Raw genomic sequence first — 18,944 nt, 5'->3', positions numbered from 1 at the left:
CTGATACGTAGACAATATATATATACATGAAAACACAAGGTTAAAGTATTATTTATTAAATATACTGCCATATATTTCAGTCTGAAATTAACAGACCATTGTCAGTGGCTTAAAAAACAGTTGTTACAAGGTTGAATGCAAACAATTGATTTATTCAAAATAAAATGAGCTGTGTGATGTTAAATCACCAATAGCACTATACTTTAACTGAAAAAGGGTTAATCATAACAGTGTAAAAATAAATTGCATGTGTGTGTGTGTGTGTGTGTGTGTATAAAACTTTATCATACTCAACAAATCATCAGATATATCTAGTTAGTTTCTTAAGACCTTATGTTTTTATAAAATACCATTTTTGGTATAAATATAGTTAATTATGCCTGTTATTTTTAAATATTTTGCAATTTTTAGGTTTATATCTTTTTCATTTTCATATGTAATCATACATCCTAGGTAGGTAAATGAATTCACCTGTTCTAAAATCTTGTTATCTATTACTGTTTTAGTGCTTACTGGATCTTGTCCTTTAAAGGCCATCGTTTTTGATTTTTCTGTTGATATTATCATTCCATAATCTTTGGCTATCTCATTTAAATTTAAAATATATTTCTGTAAGTTATCTTCAGAATTTGTAATTATTATTTGGTCATCGGCAAAAAGGAGGGTGTTTAAGTTCACAGTAGGAGAAAGTTCAATACCTTGCTTGAAATGTTTATTTCATTTAGATGAATATTAAAAGAAGTTGCTGAAAGGGGACATCCCTGTCGGACTCCTTGGTTTATCCCTCTCGTATATGGTAGCTCATGATTTAATCTTATTTGTATTTGATTGTTTTCATGTATACTTATAGACTTAGTTATCTGCTCCCTTTTCCTTTCCCCCTTCCTGATATGGAAAATTGACAAGAACTTATTTGTGACTGATCACCTTCCGTGATATCCACTTTCTTTCATGGACAACCATGCACTCCATAACAGAATATGATTCTCCAACAGTCACCTCTTCTTTCATCAGTGATGCAGTGAATCATGTGATATTGTATTACACAAGCTGCTACAACTGCATTTTCTAAAACATCTAGTCAATTTCCATGTTTCCCTAAGCAATGGTGGAATTATGCTTGCACAGCATCCAAAGAAGCTTGGAAGAAAGCTTGGGCTATTTTTGAAAAATACCCCTCAGCAACAAACCTCAATAATTTCAAGCGTACTCGAGCAAGACACATCTTGACATCACAGTCAAGAGGAATCCTGGATCCAGCATACATGTACATCCTCCATAACAAGAACAACACTAAAGAAGTCAGGGACAAAATCCAGTCAATGAAGGCAGATATATCACCCACCAACTCTCTATCCTGGAACACAATTGTTGCACAGTGCTGATCCCTCAGGGATTGCTGACTTTCTCAGGATATTTTTGATAAAATATCAGCAACATCTTATTCTCCCCAAGTTTCTTGCTCAAAAAAAGCAAAGCAGAAAGACAACAAATTCAGTTTTCTTCAAACCACTTAAAAATACAAAAGGCCGTTCACTAAAGAAGCAATAAATGCTGTCTGACTGCTGTTGTACTGGACTGCATGATATTCATTATGAAATGATAAAACTTCTGTCACCATCATCCATGGATCAACTGTTGCACCATTATAACAGAATTTTCTGTGAGAGCATATTTCTAGATACCTGACAATTATAATTGCCTTTCCTGAGCCATGGAAAGGTCAAGAATCCCCAAATAACTACTGTCCAATTGCTCTGACCACTTGCTCATTCAAGATTCTAGGAAAAATTGTTAACTATCTTTTATGCTTTCTGGAGAGAAACAACAGTTTTTTTCTATAAAGCAGTGTGGCTTCCAAAAATATTATTACATGACACCTCCAAGGAGTCCAAAGACTCATCGAGAGTGGGCACCTACTCTACAACTCTCCATCTCCACCAACTACCATCATCATCTACTGCCCACTGCCACCACTAGTATTTTCACAGTCAGAAATTCTGCTGAGGAGCTCAAGTACCATACAAGCTCAAGGAGCTTGTATAGCTCCTTGAGTTTATAAGGCCTGTCTTTTATGCTGACCTGGTTGGCCGAGTGGATACACTATCCACTCGGCCAACCAGTCCAGCAAAAAACAGGCCTTATAAACTCAAGGAGCTATACAAGCTCATCCAGAGCAAGCTTTTACAGAGAACCATGCCACACAGTGAGATTCAAACCGACAACCAGCTGGCTGTAGAACAGGTGTGCTATCTACTCGGCCAGCCAGCCCAGCATCAGAAGAAGAATATCATTCTTCTTCTGATCATCTAGTCCTGATGGATGTATCTATTAGAGATGCCTTACTAAAATGTGACTATCTAGTACCAGTTTTTTTTATTATTATTTTTTATTTATTTTTTTTAAATATAGAAAAAAAAGCATATAATACTGATTAGAGATTTCAGATACTGAAAGATCTATATAATTTTGGTCTAAGAGTGAATCTCTCTTCTCCCCCCCACCCTCCCGGCTCTTATCTAACTGAATCTTCCAGGTTTGACTGGGAACTGCTCTCTTCTAACCATATAACCAAGGGGGGGGGGGTCCCACAAGGTTCAGTTTTAAGTGTCATGCTTTTTTCAATTAAGATCAACTCGAAAACATAACTTACTCCAGCAGTAAATAATCCCCTCTATGTGGATGACTTCGCCACCTTCTGTCATTCATGTAATATGAGGGTCACAAAAAGACAGCCATTGACCATCTATCAAAATGTGTGCTAGTGAATGGGTTCAGATTTTCACAGCAGATGACAGTTTGTATGCATTTTTGCCATAGACATTGTTTTCATTCTGATCTAGAACTCAGACAAACATTAATCCCAGTTGCACAAGAAATTAATTTCTTTGAATTCATGTTTGACAGCAGACTTAGTTTCCTCTCTCTTGTACGTCTCTTATGAGACATATGCTGGAAAGCAGTGAACATTCTATGCACCTTATCTTCCACCAGCTGGGGTGCTGACAGATGTTCTTTTCTTCATTTGTATAGGACATTGATAAAATCAAAACTTGATTATGGGTCCCAACTCTATGCTTTTGCAAAGTACGCTGCAATAGCTAGACAATTTAGACCATCCAGCCATCAGAATTGCACCTGGAGCATTTTGAACTTCACTTATTCCTAGTACGTACATCGAAGCAAATTAACCACCTTCACCTCTTCAATGTCTTTGTTTTATACAACAAAAATCAAATCCCTGCCAGTCCATGTGACCACCAGTTTTTGTCCACAATGGGAGAATCCATACATCACTCAACAGACTGCCATAAAACCTCTCCTACAAGCTCTAGAGATTACAGTATACAACATAGTCCAGAAGCCACCACTCACCAAACACCCATGCATACCAGCATGTAGCTTTTCTCTCATCAGGCTAATGGAATTTTTCATCCCTCCTGTTGTCTAACAGCAGTTCTTTGAAGATCATAAAATTGAATTCTCATTTTTTGCCTGGATATGAACACAGATGGTTCATATTCAGAATATCTAGTAGGATCCTCTGCATCTTTTAGACAGCATTATATTTGTACAAATCCCATTATTGTAATGTGTGTGTGTGTGTGTGTGTGTATCACCATTTGCACAAATCCCATCTGTAACACCTTTACAGATGGGCCGTATGTGATAAAGTGTGCATTCATACTCTCAAAACTCTCTTCAGGTAATAAGTCTAGTATTACCGTCATATAAATCATATAAATATATAAATCAGTTATTGGAGCAACAACTATGGGTGGTGACTGCACTTGTTAACAATTACTCTGCAGTGCCAATGCATTTGGCAGCAGTGGAAAGTGGGATGATTCTGCAACATCAGTCTTGTTTAAGAAAATGAAGAAATGCTGTCTTGAATCAAACGCCTCTCTCAGTTATTGAAGCAACAACTATGGGCAGTGACTGCACTTGTTAACAACTACTCTGCAGTGCCAATGCATTTGGCAGCAGTGGAAAGTGGGATGATTCTGCAACATCAGTCTTGTTTAAGAAAATGAAGAAATATAGTGGTATTCAGATAATGCATGAGAGAGCTATTCAAATACTGAATGGAAAAAAATCTAATAGATGAAGAAATAATCTACTTAATAAAAAGATTTAGTGAAGATGAATCAGAAATTGATAAAGATGCCCAAATTTATTTAGCCTTAAGGTGTGAAAGATTCAGGAGAGAAGGAATTAGACATTTGTTAAATATTTCAGCAGATATTTTGATGATAATGATGAAACGGTTTCAGTAAATTTGGGAAAGGAGTGGTAATCAGATTTGTGGAGAAAGCATTGAAACATGCAAGACCTTTTTGACTTCCATTCCTCTCAAAACTGCTTGAAATTGTAGTGATTATACAAACAAATATGTCATCATATGAGAATTTAATCAAATGAATCTAATAAAAGGGAAGTTAAGTTGTCAATGAACCCATCCACCCTGAATTATTTATTGATACATATGAATGGCCCCTCTCTGTAGGATTAAAGAAAAGACACACTAGAGGGAGGATATATGATGCCTCTTATGTGAATGAACAGTAAGTGTCAGTGGTATATTTTTAAACCCACATTGAATGGAAAGGATATTTTGATGTAATTATATGTAATATGTAGTAAGAATTAAATAATATATTACTTTAATTTGCAACCATAGCATTTATCTTTCTAAAACATCACTTATAACAATATTTAAAAAAAGCGACAGTAATTTTTTTTTGTGTGTCTAGTATGAGAGTTTATTTTTTACTTGGTTAAACTATAATAAATTTAGTTTAATCCTTTATCCAAGTGTGAGCAAACAAAGTTTGTGCCTGAAAGTATCTTCAGGACTGGGGTAAGGTAGTACAACACCGGGCAAGTCGTTGCAAAGGTGGACCAAGCTAACATCACTCCTATCTCAGTATCTCCCATAATGCAGAACACATCTCTTGTGGATATGTATAATGTTATGCATTAAAGGAAGGGCCACTACCCAGGCTAGTTTCAACCTTTATTGAGGTCTCTTCAGTGGGAGCCAGGCCCAAGTGGAGATACCAGGCAGAAGCATTAGCAAGGTCATCTCTACCTATAGGAGTTGCCAAACAGTGTGCCACCTTAGCTTGCTCCATCTTTGCAACGAGTTGTCTGGTGTTGTACTACCTTACTCCAGTCCTGAAGATACTTTCAGGTGCAAACTTTGTTTGCTCACACTTGGATAAAGGATTAAACTAAATTTATTAGTTTAATCCTTCATTTATTTTAGTTATAATAATTTATTTAGTTTAAAGGATTAAACTAAATTTAATATTGTGTGTCTAGTATATTTAAGTTATATTTTGGAGCAGTAATTATACACCACTTGTATTGCATTAAGTGGGATATAATAACATTTTTAGATATATCTAGAAAAGATAATACTGAAATATGTATATTAAAAGATTATTTCTTAGTTAATCACCTCTGGTTATTCTGTTTATTTTCTTAGGTACTGTTTTGGAAAAGAAAGAAATGTATGTGTATCACTAATTATGATTTTTATTTACTTTGTTTACCATATATATGGTAATTTTTATTTTTGTAGGAAGGAGCTTCACAGAATGACGATGTTTTGAGTCAAGAGAGTTTTAGCCTTGAATTAGATGGTGGTGAACCAACAGTTGCACAACTTCTTGCCCTTTCTACTGGAAATTCTGTACGTTGGCCAAAAGTAGGTATTAAAGTAGCTAGCTCTGCTTCCAGCTCACTAGTATTAATGCTTTATTCTTAACACCTAATTTGTACAAGGCTGTAATTCTTAAAAAGCAATATCATTCTCTGGCTATCTTAGCTGTTAATATTAGTAAGTTTTAAGTAACATCTTTCTCACATTACTTGAGCCTTTCATTTATCCCCATGTACCTTTGTATTATTTTAAATGGACGTTTTTTCATCCTACTAAATACTTAGCACCATTGAGATGTGTTTAGAGCTTAATGATCGAGTGACAGATATGAGGCACATCCTGATTTATACAGATGGTCACCTACTTCCAACCATCATCCAAACCTCTAACATCAGTAAAAGCAAAATATCTCAACTATCCTGTTAAGTTGTAAGATAAACAACCAAACATCTTCACAGATAAAATAGAATTATACATTTTTCGAGAGGAACAGATGGATTCTGGCCATCCATACTTTCCGAACTCAGTTCACAAGTAGAAGCCTGACAAAGGTAAACTTTGGCCTTTCAGAAATCAGACAAGTCTACAAACCAAAGGAATGGGTAAATTCTTGCAGTCATGGATTCCTAGAATATTGATGATATCAAGGTTCTACTGAAAAAAAAAAAAATTTTTCTTTCTGAACGCCACCTTAAGGCATTTCACTGTTAATTGTAAGGACAGAACTGGAGATGGTCGTGCTCATTGTGGAGTTACTGTCTTAGTTGGTAACCATACTCCTTTTCAGCATGTCCACCTTAATATTGGATGAAGAGAAAGAGGTGCATGAGAAGGAGGTTCTAGATCTGTTGCATAACCAAAATAAGAATTCAGCAATAAGAACAGATGAGATATCAGCACATATTGCCATCACCTCGGTGCTATCCAAAATAATGGGGAGCATCAGTTAATCAGCAACCACCAGTATGGATTCCACCATTCAAGATCCACAGCTGACCTCGTAGCTTACATCACCCACCACTGGACAGGTGCCATGGAATGGTTCAGAGAAACCTGCACTGTTGCTCTTTACATTTACAGAGCTTTTGACTATGTCTGGCATTGAGATCTGCTAAACAAATTACCATGCCACTGTCTGTAGTCATCTACAGCTAATGCCTTCAACATTAATCTATATAATCCTTCATTGGGGTGAGGACAGTATGGTCATGTTCAGTGCCACCAAAATACTCTTGCCTTTTCTGTTGCAAAAGAAATCTCAGCTCACATTACCTTATCCTCAGTAATACACAAATCACCAGAAAAGACCAGATCTCTCATCCCTTGACTAATATTCATCTCCAGCCTCTCCTGGCACAAACACATTACAACAATAGCTTCCTGAGCATCCGAAAAAACTAATAGGCATTCTCTTTAGTTCAAGATGCTATTTTACAATCAAGCGACACAATATACAAATCCCAAACTTGCCCATGCTTAGAATACTGCTCTCATGTTTAGGTTGGAGAACCTAAAACATCAAAAAAAATTCTCAGTGCATTCAATAATTAAACACTCATAACCACCTCTAACAACCCATCCCATCCATTTGCCAGCCTCATCATCAAATTATTGACAAGTACTCTTAAGGTATGTACAGGATATGATAGTACTACATGAAACTTACATCATTACTAACTTCCTAACTACTGCTAAATCAATCTGTTACTTGTCAAGACTCCAACATTATCAGATCTTCTATTTCTATCTTCTAAGGCACTTTTTACTGTATCAATCCACCTATATCTTGATCTTCCTCTGGGTCTTTTTTCCTGCCAACCTGTCAGAGAACACTTGTTTTGCTAATCTTTCCTCTCCCATTCTGTTTAAGTGACCATACCACCTGAGAATTAGCTCTGCTAACACCTTTCTGGATGCTAACAATGTCAAATTCTTTCCTGATATCCTCATTTTTAATATGATATTGCCATCTGTTCATGCTCCTAATCTTTCTCAGGACTCTCATAACTGCAGCCTCTATTCTTTGGTCAAGTGTTTTATTTCTAACCCAGCTCTCAGATCCATAAGTTAAAATTGGTTTGAACACTGTCTTGTATATAGCTAATTTAGTGTTTTGACTAATTTCTCTCTTATTCCATATAAATTTATTCAGTTGACTTCCTACCATAGCAGCTTTGCTGATTCTTTTGTCTATTTCCGTATTTAATTTACCATCTTCATTAAAAATCATGCCTAAGTGGCTGAAATGTTTTACTTCTTCTATAGGTTCTCCATTCACAATGCAGTCGATTTTTTTCAATGCTTTTGCCTATTTTCATTGTCTTTGTCTTGTTATTGCTGATCTTCATGTCATACCTATTACAACAGTCATTCAACTTAGTTAGGGAATCTTGCAGACTTGTAGCAGATTTATTTTGAAGTATAATATCATCTGCATAAAGCAAATAGCTGAGATTAACATCTCCAATTTTGATATCAGATATAATACCACTTTCCTTCATAATGTGATCCATATAGATAATGAATAATAGAGGGGATAATGTACATCCTCGTCTGACACCAGATTTAACATTAAACCATCTTCCTGTACTACTTTCAATTCTAACTGCTAACTTACAACTCAAATAAAGACTAAGTATTGCTTGATATAATGTCCTATTGACACCATACAACTGTAGCATTTTGAATAGCTTCTCTCTTGGCACCTTGTCATATGCCTTTTCCATATCTATCTACAAAACTTAAATGCAGATCTTTGTTATATTCCCATGATTTTTCAACTATTTGTCGTAAAGTAAAAATATGATCCTGATTGCCTCTATTTGGCCTGAATCCAGCTTGCTCTTCACCAAGCTTACCTTCCACAATCCTTCTCAACCGTTTCTCAAGTATACTTGCATAAATTAAAAATTATAATAACAGAATAACTCACGTAAAATATTATTTGTTAGTGTAATTTTTGCCTGTGTATTGCAGGCATCTTCAGTACATTTATGAAGCTAATTAAACAATAACTGACAATTCCAAAAGGTGCCAGTTAAGTAGCTAATGTAAGATAACTAAAAAGGTCAATAAATTTCCTAACTAAAAAAAAAAAAAAAAAGAAAGAAATACTAATAAACAGTATTTTACGTGAGTTATTCCGTTATTATGATTTTGAATTCATATGTCTGCTCACGGTATTTCCTTATTAAAACTTGCATAAATCTCACCAGAAACACTCAGTAGAGAAATACCTCTGTAATTCTTACACTCATTTTTATTTCTCTTTTTATATATGAGTACTATAAGAGCTCTACTCCAATCATCTGGAATTCGTCCCTCTGCTCAGCCCTTCTGAATTATGCAGTGCAGTCACTGTAACACTTTTATACCCCCATTCTTGAACATTTCTGGTTGAATATCATCTACTCCAGCTGCCTTTCCACATTTCAGGCTTTTGATGGCTTTTTCTATTTCAAGTATGAATATGTATACCTCATTGCATGCCTGGTCAGTGTTTTTTACCGCTGTGCTGTCACTGATTGTTTCATTTAACAATTTTTCAAAGTGATTGCTTCATACATCAAGGATATCTTTTTCTTCAGTTTTCATGTCACCTTTATCATCTCTGATTCCTTTTACAGCACTCTTTTCTCCATTTCTAAGCTTCTTCAACAACCTCCAGAATATTTTACCACCTTCTTTATATTTATTTCCTATGTTCTTACCAAAGTCTTCCCATGACTTTTGTCTGCTAAATACTGTGTAAAATAATATTTTACACAGTGTTTAGCTTTCTTACATTTGTCTCTGTATTCTCTAAGAGCACAAGCTGACTTATTTGCCAGGAACTTTTGATATGCTTTCTTCTTTTCCTTCACTGCCTCTTTAACTACCTGTGTCCACCAGGGAGTTCTGATTTTTCTATCCTTGCAGAAAACCTCAACACATTCCTCTCTGGCTGGATCAATCAGTGTTTTCATCAGGGCTTGCCACTGAATCTCCAAGATTTGGTTTCTGTTCTCAAACTCTTTCTTTTTTTCTTAAATAATGTTTGTGTATTTTAGTCTACAGTTTACATCTGAGAGCTTCTCAACTCTTATTTGCTTTAAATTTTTCTTACATGTTCTTCTCTCAACAGTGTCAGATGGAAGTGAGAGTATAACCCTGAACTCATATTTGTTAGCTCAAAAATATCCAACATGTGTTAAAAAGGTTTTAAATCCCATTCCACATACTCGACATAGATCTATAATGCTTCAATTCAACCCAGCCATTATGCCTGACACAGTCCCTTACAAATGACTATTTAATTTTAAAAAAAAGCTAATTGGAAGGGTTTCGTGGAAGATCTTGACCTCTCTCCTTAGAAGTTAGAAGCAGTTACTCCAAACCCTCGAGAGTATCCTCATTTCATAAAAATACTGAGGAAAATCTCCACCAAACACATCATCCAAGGATGCCGCACAAACTACATTCCAGGCCTTTCCAGTGACATACAAGCCCAGTATGCTAATTATAACTTTACAGCACCTTCTCAGAGGACACTATCCATGCAGGAGAAAAATTATGCCCCAAGATGGCAGAAGAAAGGCATTCCTCATGGAAAAAAAGAAATAGAAGCTTTGATATGATCATATTAGCAGAAAGGAATGGAAGTTTATCAACAGAATTAGGAAGGATTTCACTAAGCCATATGAGCATCCACAGGTAACAGCTAATCAAATTGCTCACCAGCTGCTGCTGCTGAATGGAAAATTCCATAAAAAGCACCCAAAAAATAAGATACTTAGAACTCTAAGTGAGGAACAAAATATGATTAACACAGACTTCACTGTCAACTCAATGCTGCCATCAACCTATTAAAACCTAGAAAATCTGCAGTCCTTGATATCTGTAATGAACAAATTAAGCATTTCGGATCCAGGACTAAAGAGTGATTATTAAACCTATACAACACTTGCTTTAGAACCCTGAGGATACCAACCAACTATCTGGAGGCATGCTAAAGTTGTGGCCTTTCTGAAACCAGGGAAAACTCCAACTGAATCAAAAAATTACAGACCTATATCACTACTCAGCAACCTCTTTAAACTCTATGAACTATTAATTTTGAATAGGCTACAACCCCTAATCGAATCCCATCTTATTGCTGAGTAGGCCGGTTTTAGACCATGCAAATCCTGTACAAATTCTCAACCTCACTCAATATTCTCCTGATCCAATCACTCTTGGATAACAGATGCTTTTTTATGGACCTGGGTTGTAAGAAGAGCCGCTGGCATCCCAAAAAAATGCCCCCCCCCCCCTCAGGAAGTGTGTTATCACTATTACTTTTCAACATCTACGTCAATGAGCTCCCCAACTTTCCAGAAACTAAAAATTTTATCTCTACTGATGACCTTGATTGATTTCTACTCAATCAAAAAATTTCAAGTTCATTGAAACTACTCTATCACTTGCCTGAAATAGTCTAACCACATATAATCAATTAAAACCAAACCCCTTGAAAACCCAGACTGGCCTTTTCCACCTTAACAATAAGGAAGCTACAGATTTCTTGGGATGGCTCTAATATAGAACATTCCTTGAACCCAATCTGCCTTGGTAGGACTCTCGATCACACTCTTTCATATAAAACACACATAGAAAAAACAAAGGCAAAAGTGAATGCAGGAAACAATATACTAAGAAAGCTTACCTCCTCCAAATGGGGTGCTGACCCTAGCACACTGAGATCTTCTGCCTTGGCCCTTAGTTCTTCTTCTGCTGAATATGCCTTCCCAGTATGGTCCAGATCCTGCTATTCTAAAAAAAACTTGCATTGAATTGCAATAAAGACCCAGCATTGAATGAAAGCTTTCGCTTAATTACAGGATGCTTGAAACCAACACCACTACTAAGGGATCTGTATAGTTTGGCTGGTATTGCAATCCCTTCAATTCGAAGATCTGCATTCTCAGCTGACGAAAGAAGCAGACAAATGAATGATGAATGCCACCCACTATTCGGCCAGACCACAGTGGCTCAAAGACTAAGATCCCAACATAGCTTCCTAGCAACTGTTGAACCACCTAAAAACCCTCCAGAGACAAGACTTCAGCAATGGATTGGACTATACCTGGAGAATAATACTGGTATTCCAACAGCCAAACATCTTCCACGTGATGCCCACTTGGACTGGAATACTTGGAAAAGCCTCAACAGACTTCAAATGACAGGAAGCTGCAAACAAAACCTCATCTAATGGGGCTACCTCACTGGACCAGATAATTGTGAGTGCAGGATGATCCAGTCCATGGAACACTTTCTTGTCCCCTTCTTCAATCACCATGTACAAAAGAGGACCTTATATCCTGCACAGAAAGAGCAGTTGATTGTACAAGATACTGGAGGAACATCAGACCATATTTATTGTATATAACTTATGTATAGTTTCTTTTTTTCTTCATATTTTACTTGTTAGACCCTGTGTAATTCATCTACCAAATTTAAGCTTTTCTCATTTGTAATGTATCCTAATTTCTTGTAAATAATTGTGCTACTTGTGTTTGGTTATGGAATAAATAACATGTTCTTTTCAATATGAAATTCAATTTTATCCTGCTCAATGGTGAAAACTTCAAATTTCAAATCCTCTGTACACTCTAGTGTCCTGCACCAGGGAGAAAACCTCACTATCAACAATAACATAGTCACTGAGACTTTTCTTATTCCTTGCCTCTTCTCTCCATGTGAATTTGTGCACATTTTTATGTTGGAACATGGTGTTAGTAATAACCAGTCCATGTCCTGAGCAGAAATCCAACAGTGACTTGCCATTATGATTAGCTTTTTCTCTTTTATCTAAATTTTCCTAAATATTTTTGTATGTCTGACAATCATTTTCTACTCTGCTATTTAGATCCCCAACAAGGACCAACTTTTCCTTTTTCATTGTGTCAGTTGCTTTCTCTTAAAGCCTCAAAAAATTCCTCCACTTCTACCTTAGTAGAACCTTCTGCAGGACCATAGGCACAAATAAATCTCATTGTCCAGTTCCCTATTCTCATATTTGCCCACATCACTCTACTTGAGACTGCCTGCCATTCAAGAAGATTAGTCTCTTATTTAGTGTTGAATACTATGGCTACTCCTTCATTTCCTTGATTGTCATTTCTTGAATATAACATTTTGTATTTAGTGCTCAGAAAGATCTCACCAGTTTTTGTCTTTTTTGTTTCAGTCACCCCTATTACGTCAATCTGTACTTATCCAATTCCTCAATTGGATAAGTTCAGATAAGATAAGGTTCAGCTAGCTCCATTTCTTTGCCATTGAGGCTTCTTATGTTGATTGTACCGATCTTGAACTCTGGTGATGTTGAGTTGGGGTGCGATTTAGGATTTGTTCCAGTAGCTGACTTTTCACTGTTTGCTCTGGTTCCCTGGCAAAAACAACTCGGGCCTTGTTTAACAGGGCAACGCCCCAGCCGGCATGAAATTCTGTTGTACCATCATTTGAAATTAATTTTGGTTTAAGCCAATAAGAATATAATTTGGTCGGCTAAATCCCAAATTGCCAGCCCATCCTCGTTCATTCAGTATCAAGGTAGATACCCAACAGGATGCACCACAAGAAGGTGAGGATTGGACATTAGGTCAGAAGGCCAGTTTGGTTCTCCACAGTTCTTTAAAGGCTGTGTGGAGGTCTCATCTCAGTTATACAGCTTAAGCACCCTATTTGCCAGCCGCCAAGCAAAATATTCAGTCCTAACCACACTCTCACACAATTCCATGAGAGCCTTGTTTTCTCCCTTCTTGCCATGTACTGAAAAAAGTCTTCAGTCAATCCTACAAAACCCCTTTAATAACTTATGTTTCTATCATGTCTCCTCTTTTCTGTATCAACTAGTTTTTGAAGCCTACAGACTGTCAGTCTATTTTGATAGTGAACATTCCGTATTTGTGCAACAATCTTTGTTACTTTCCTATGGATCTCCTCCACCATGTCTTCATCCCCACAGAATCTGGATGTTCATATCTGCATGCAGTAGTCCAGATGTGACCTTATTAAAGCTTATGTTGCAGAACAATAATCTTTCTATCTTTGCTTGTTAGTGTACTCTGCAACAACCACATAATCTGATGTACTGTTTTGGCTGCCTTTGCAATATGCCCTTTAAACTTCAGTTTCCTGTAGTTCAATTCCATCAGTATTGCACACAGCTTGTAATCTGTTTTTCCCAAATTGCACCTTACACTTGGCCACATTAAACTGGTAGCCATTTTACCTTTGCCTATACTGCTAGTCTATTTGAGTCTTTCTGCAGGATCTATGCATCATCTTCATTGGCCATCACTCTTTCCCAGTTCAGCATCATCAGCAACACCTGAATATTTCCTGTCAAATCATTTCTTATATCATTGATGTACAAATTTAACGACAAAGGACCAACTATTGAGCCCTACACCACTGGTCACCTTTCCTCTCTTGATCTCAACTCTTCCATTAACTTCTCTTTGATGTCTGTCCATCAGCCACCTTCTAATGGATGTTAGATTTGAGGTTCTGCAATATTTTAAGCACCTCCATTTTTTTAACCTTTGTTCTTCCATCAGTCAATGTCATATCTGCCATTGCAACATCACCACCTAAATAGTGCACCACTGCAAAATATCCACTCAATAATTCAACTATTTGGTTTGGTTCTGTTATCCCCCACTATCAGTACTTTTTCAAGTCAAATCAGTTTAGGATTTCTCTTCAGCTAGCTTTCTCTCATATAATTAGCTTTGGCCTTCTTTACTATACAGGTCACCCTTCTTGCCACTACTGCTCCATGGGCATAATAATCACCTTTTTCTTTATATTCCTTTCACAACATTGTCTGCAACTCTTGCTTAACTAGGCTATTCATCCATCTGCCTCCACTTGATTTATCCTTCTGACTGGAAAAACGTTCAGATACTGCTTTCTTCAAACACTCCTTGACCACCTTTCATTCACCACCATCTCTCCGTCCAAATTCTGAACACATGGCACTGCTGTAAACTGACTCCTCAGTTTACAGCAGTATAATTTGAGGAGTGTGCTTTGCCTTGTTATTCTGCATTTATCCCTTTTTCACAGAAAATTCTGCATGTGTGACAGTCTCACAGATCAAGACTACATAATCACTTTCCCCAAATTGAACCAGCATACCTGGATTGATTACTGTTAAGTTCTCTGACGCTATGATCATATTCAGCACTCTTAAATCTTATTTGCCCTCCATTACATCCTGCCTCAGGCAGTTATCTTTCAGTAGCTGTATAAATTCCATTTCCTTCCTTCTCTGTGACCATTTCTCCTCTCAATTTATGTCCCATAATTGAAATTGCCCATAACTGAAATGCAATCATCTTGTCCATTTGGCAATGTGTGTCATCTAAATTTTCCCTTATATCCCCTAGATTATAGCAGCACCCAATTACATATTTTGTCCTGTTGACCTCTATATCACACCAGATAGCCTGAAATGAACTGCCCCTCTACATTCCTTTTCCTCTGATGTACTTTTTGGCTTCACTTCCTCCGATCTTGTTCCGTCTGTCCTCTCTGAAAAACCCCATAACCCTTGCATTCTATTACTGTGATTATATCATCCTCAGTCAACCAAGTCTCACTAAGGCTTTCTCTCATATAATTAGCTTTGGCCTTCTTTACTATACAGGTCACCCTTCTTGCTTATGCCTACTACTTCATGGGCATAATAGCAGCACCCAATTACATATTTTGTCCCATTGACCTCTATAGCCTCAAATGAACTGCCTGATGGGAGATGTGCAGATATCCCCCCCCCCCTCTGAATTTAATGGTCTTGGTAGTCCTATTCATAGTATGGTAAGTTTGTATAAATTCTTCAGTCTTACAAATTTGAAGGAGTTTCAGATTATTATTATGCATTATTTCAGCCAACTATTGCATGACTATTTCCAAGTGCTGGAGTATCTTGCTTGATCATTAGATAACTCAACTTTTGTTCAAGTTCAGTTATCTAATGCGAAAAACTCCTCACCCTTATTTCGAATACTTCTGGCATTAATGTACATAAGCTGCAATACCCCTTTTGTCCCACAACTCCTCCTCCTTATGCCTTGTGTTGCTTATCATGTGATCACTCTCCCACTTACTGACCTCTAGGTTGCCCTGACCCATGCACACATTATATTACTTTTTTTTAGTATGTGAAAATGCACTGAAAAGACATTTAAAATGCCATTTGTGATGTCTAATTAAAAGAAAATGTCTTTTTCTTTTCAATTTCAAATGAATTGAGCATGCTCAGTTTTAAGAATATTTCATTTATACAACATGTAATGAAGATATGCACATTATACCTATAACATCTATTACCCCTCCCCCTACAGGATAAAGTACTTCAGATTCGTTTAGAGCATGTTGTTCATGCTGTAGAAAAGAATGAATGGCCAGTTATCCGTCCCAGCTTTCTTCATAATTTTCCAGTCTTAAGCTCACAGAATGCACCAGTAGGTTTAGTGTCCACTTCTACTCCAGTGGCAACTGCAAATTCATCACCACATCGATCATCTCCTGTTCCTAGTGTATCAAGCCAAGGTCAAAGTGGAGAAGCTACTCCTCAAGCAACACCAGAACACACACCCCACAGAGAATCAGTTCTTCAAGATGTGCAGATATCCCCCTCTGAATTTAGTGGTCTTGGTAGTCCTATTCATAGTGTGGTAAGTTTGTATAAATTCTTTAGTCTAACAAATTTGAAGGAGTTTCAAATTATTATTATTATGCATTATTTCAGCCAACTATTGCATGACTATTTCTAAGTGCTGGATACATAAAAAGTAAAATATACAGAAATTTGTCATCACCATATAGCAGCTATTGGAAGATAGATTACAATATATGACTTTTGTTGCGCATTATTTTAGCCTATTTGAAGAAACCATTGTGATTGTGCCTTAATTCATGTAGAACAGACTAACTATTCCCTTCATATTTACCAGACTTCATACCACTCGGTGGTTTGTGAGATATATTGAAGAAATGTATACTTCCCTCGAGGGCTCATTTTAGTAAGTACAGGAGTGGCAAACCCAAGATACCTGATGCATGGACCATACCATGCCTTACTTCATGTAATATACATCTGTTATATTATCTGTAGACTGGTCCCTACCCTTCTTTCCTCTTTTTTTTTCTATTCTTCTTGTCCTCCCCCCCCCCCCCAATGCTATTAGAGTATTCAAGTGAATCTTTACTGTTCCTTTTAGTCTCATCATGTAGTGGGAGTCTCTTAGGTATTTGCCTAACCCAGTAAGCTGAACTCCTGTAAGGTTGGCATTAGCAAAGTCATGCAGCTGTAAACTTTGTCATTTGAATTCACACAAATCTCAAGGAAGTGGATATGACTAGGGCATATCCCAAAAGCAACTTGTGTGGGCTTTGCCTTTCTCTCACAAAAAATCCACTAGAGCTGTCATATCAAGAGCAGGTGCAGCTAAAGAAGATAGCTCAGAGGAGAAGAGAAAAATCTAAAGTTGAAAAGGGCTTCACACATAAGAATAGGAACCCTGAATGCGAGTTCCCTCAATAGAAGGAGCCAAGAGGTTGTAGACTTCATGTAGCAGAGAAGGATGGTGATACTGTGTGTGCAAGAAACAAAATGGAAAAGACAAAGGCAGGAGAGATTGAAGAATACAAGTTACTTTATTGTGCCATGAACAACAGCAGAATGGGGTGGGAATTGTTCTGGGAATTCATGGGAATTGTGGGAATTAGGAACTTAAAGAAGAACTTTAAAAAATCCTGTTAGAAGTGAATAGAATTACAGACAGAATAATAGTGGTGCATATAGACCTTGGTGTTGAAATTATGAATTTAGGTGTTTAATATAGTGAGCACTATATACTCTATACTCTTTATTTCAAACTGGCTCTGATGAATGAAAAGGAAAATTTTTGGGGAGACCTAGAATGTATAATAAAGATTACAAAGTAAGAATGGAACCGCGCGGTTAGCCTAGTGGCTTTGCGCTTCGCAACCATATGCCTGGGGAAGGAGTGTCCCAGGTTCGATTCCCGTTGTTGACGTGAGGAATTTGAGGATCTTCCTCAGGCATAGCCAAGTTAGCCGGTCTTGGGCGCGGTCAGTAGGGTTTTTTCCGCCAGTTTTATCTGGTGTTTTTCATCCCGCTAACAGGCAAACCGGCCCCGTGAACATACGCCTCTACAGTCAAAAATATATCCCCTCCCCCCCCCCCCCAGCGGCAGACCAGGTGACGGGTCGGTTGGGAGTAGTACTAACAAGAAGTCGCATCTAAGTAACACGCGGACCCTGCATAGGAAGCGGGAATAACGCGTAGAAGAAGAAGTAAGAATGGATCTTTGTGTGTGGTGACCTTAATGGTCATGTTGGTGAAGGTAGGGAAGCAATACCTGGAAGACATGGAGTTGGTAAAAGGAACAATGAAGGTGATAGGATTGCTGATTTTGCAATGACAGGGAATCTTGCTATACTGAATACCTTTTACAGCAAACCACCAAACCACAGGATATCTATTTCTACTGATCCTCAAACCACTCTCTTCCAAAACTTTTCTCCATTGTTCAAATCTTTCTTCTGCTTCCTGCTCAGACTTTGTGCAAATCACCACATCATCATCATCATCCAGAGTAATTACTGTTTCTGTCAACACATCCAAGAGCAGCACAGGCTGCTCTTGGATGTGTTGTATATAGTATATAGTCTCCACCTGGGAGTGCCTCCCAGGTGGAGACTATATACTCTTTAGAAGAGAATATATGAAGGAGATAAGTGATTGTAAATAATTCCAGGAGTGGCAGAGCAGCACAGGCTGCTCTTGGATGTGTTGACAGAAATAGTAATTACCCTGGATGATGATGTGGTGATTTGCACAAAGTCTGAGCAGGAAGCAGAAGAAAGATTTGAACAATGGAGAAAAGTTTTGGAAGACAGTGGTTTGAGGATCAGTAGAAATATACAGAGTACATGTGTTGTAGTGAAGCAGAAGAAGTATAACATTACAGGCATGCCACAAGTGTCTAAGTTTACATGTCGAGGATCGTGTGTACTTGGACTCAGAACTTAATAGGCGAATCCAATCAAGGTGCATTGGATCCTCCTATTGAGTTTTCAGGTATCTTGTGTGATACAAAAATGTCTAGCAAGTTAAAAGAAAAGAACTATAAAATAGCAGTGAGAGCTGGCAGATGAAAGAGATTAGAGAAGAGAATGGACGTAGCTGAAATGAGAATGTTAAGACTTGCAAGTG

The 18,944-nt window shown here is 37.3% G+C and overlaps 1 protein-coding gene across 1 annotated transcript in view; it reads left to right on the top strand.

The window, feature by feature from the left end:
* The window catches only part of kis (chromodomain helicase DNA binding protein kismet), a 945,984-nt gene that overhangs the window by 731,357 nt on the left and 195,683 nt on the right, over positions 1 to 18,944 (top strand). Inside the window, exons 40-41 of the mRNA XM_090408660.1 lie at positions 5,591 to 5,716; positions 16,045 to 16,377. Of these exons, the coding sequence (XP_090264786.1) occupies positions 5,591 to 5,716; positions 16,045 to 16,377 (459 nt within the window). The remainder of the gene's footprint in view (positions 1 to 5,590; positions 5,717 to 16,044; positions 16,378 to 18,944) is intronic.

Source organism: Typopeltis vanoorti, chromosome 18, assembly GCF_054136105.1.
Source record: "Typopeltis vanoorti isolate ZY-2024b chromosome 18, IOZ_Tvanoo_1.0, whole genome shotgun sequence".
Classification (NCBI taxonomy): domain Eukaryota; kingdom Metazoa; phylum Arthropoda; class Arachnida; order Uropygi; family Thelyphonidae; genus Typopeltis; species Typopeltis vanoorti.
The sequence above is the reverse complement of the archived record's forward strand: the minus strand, read 5'-3'. Positions and strand labels throughout refer to the sequence as shown.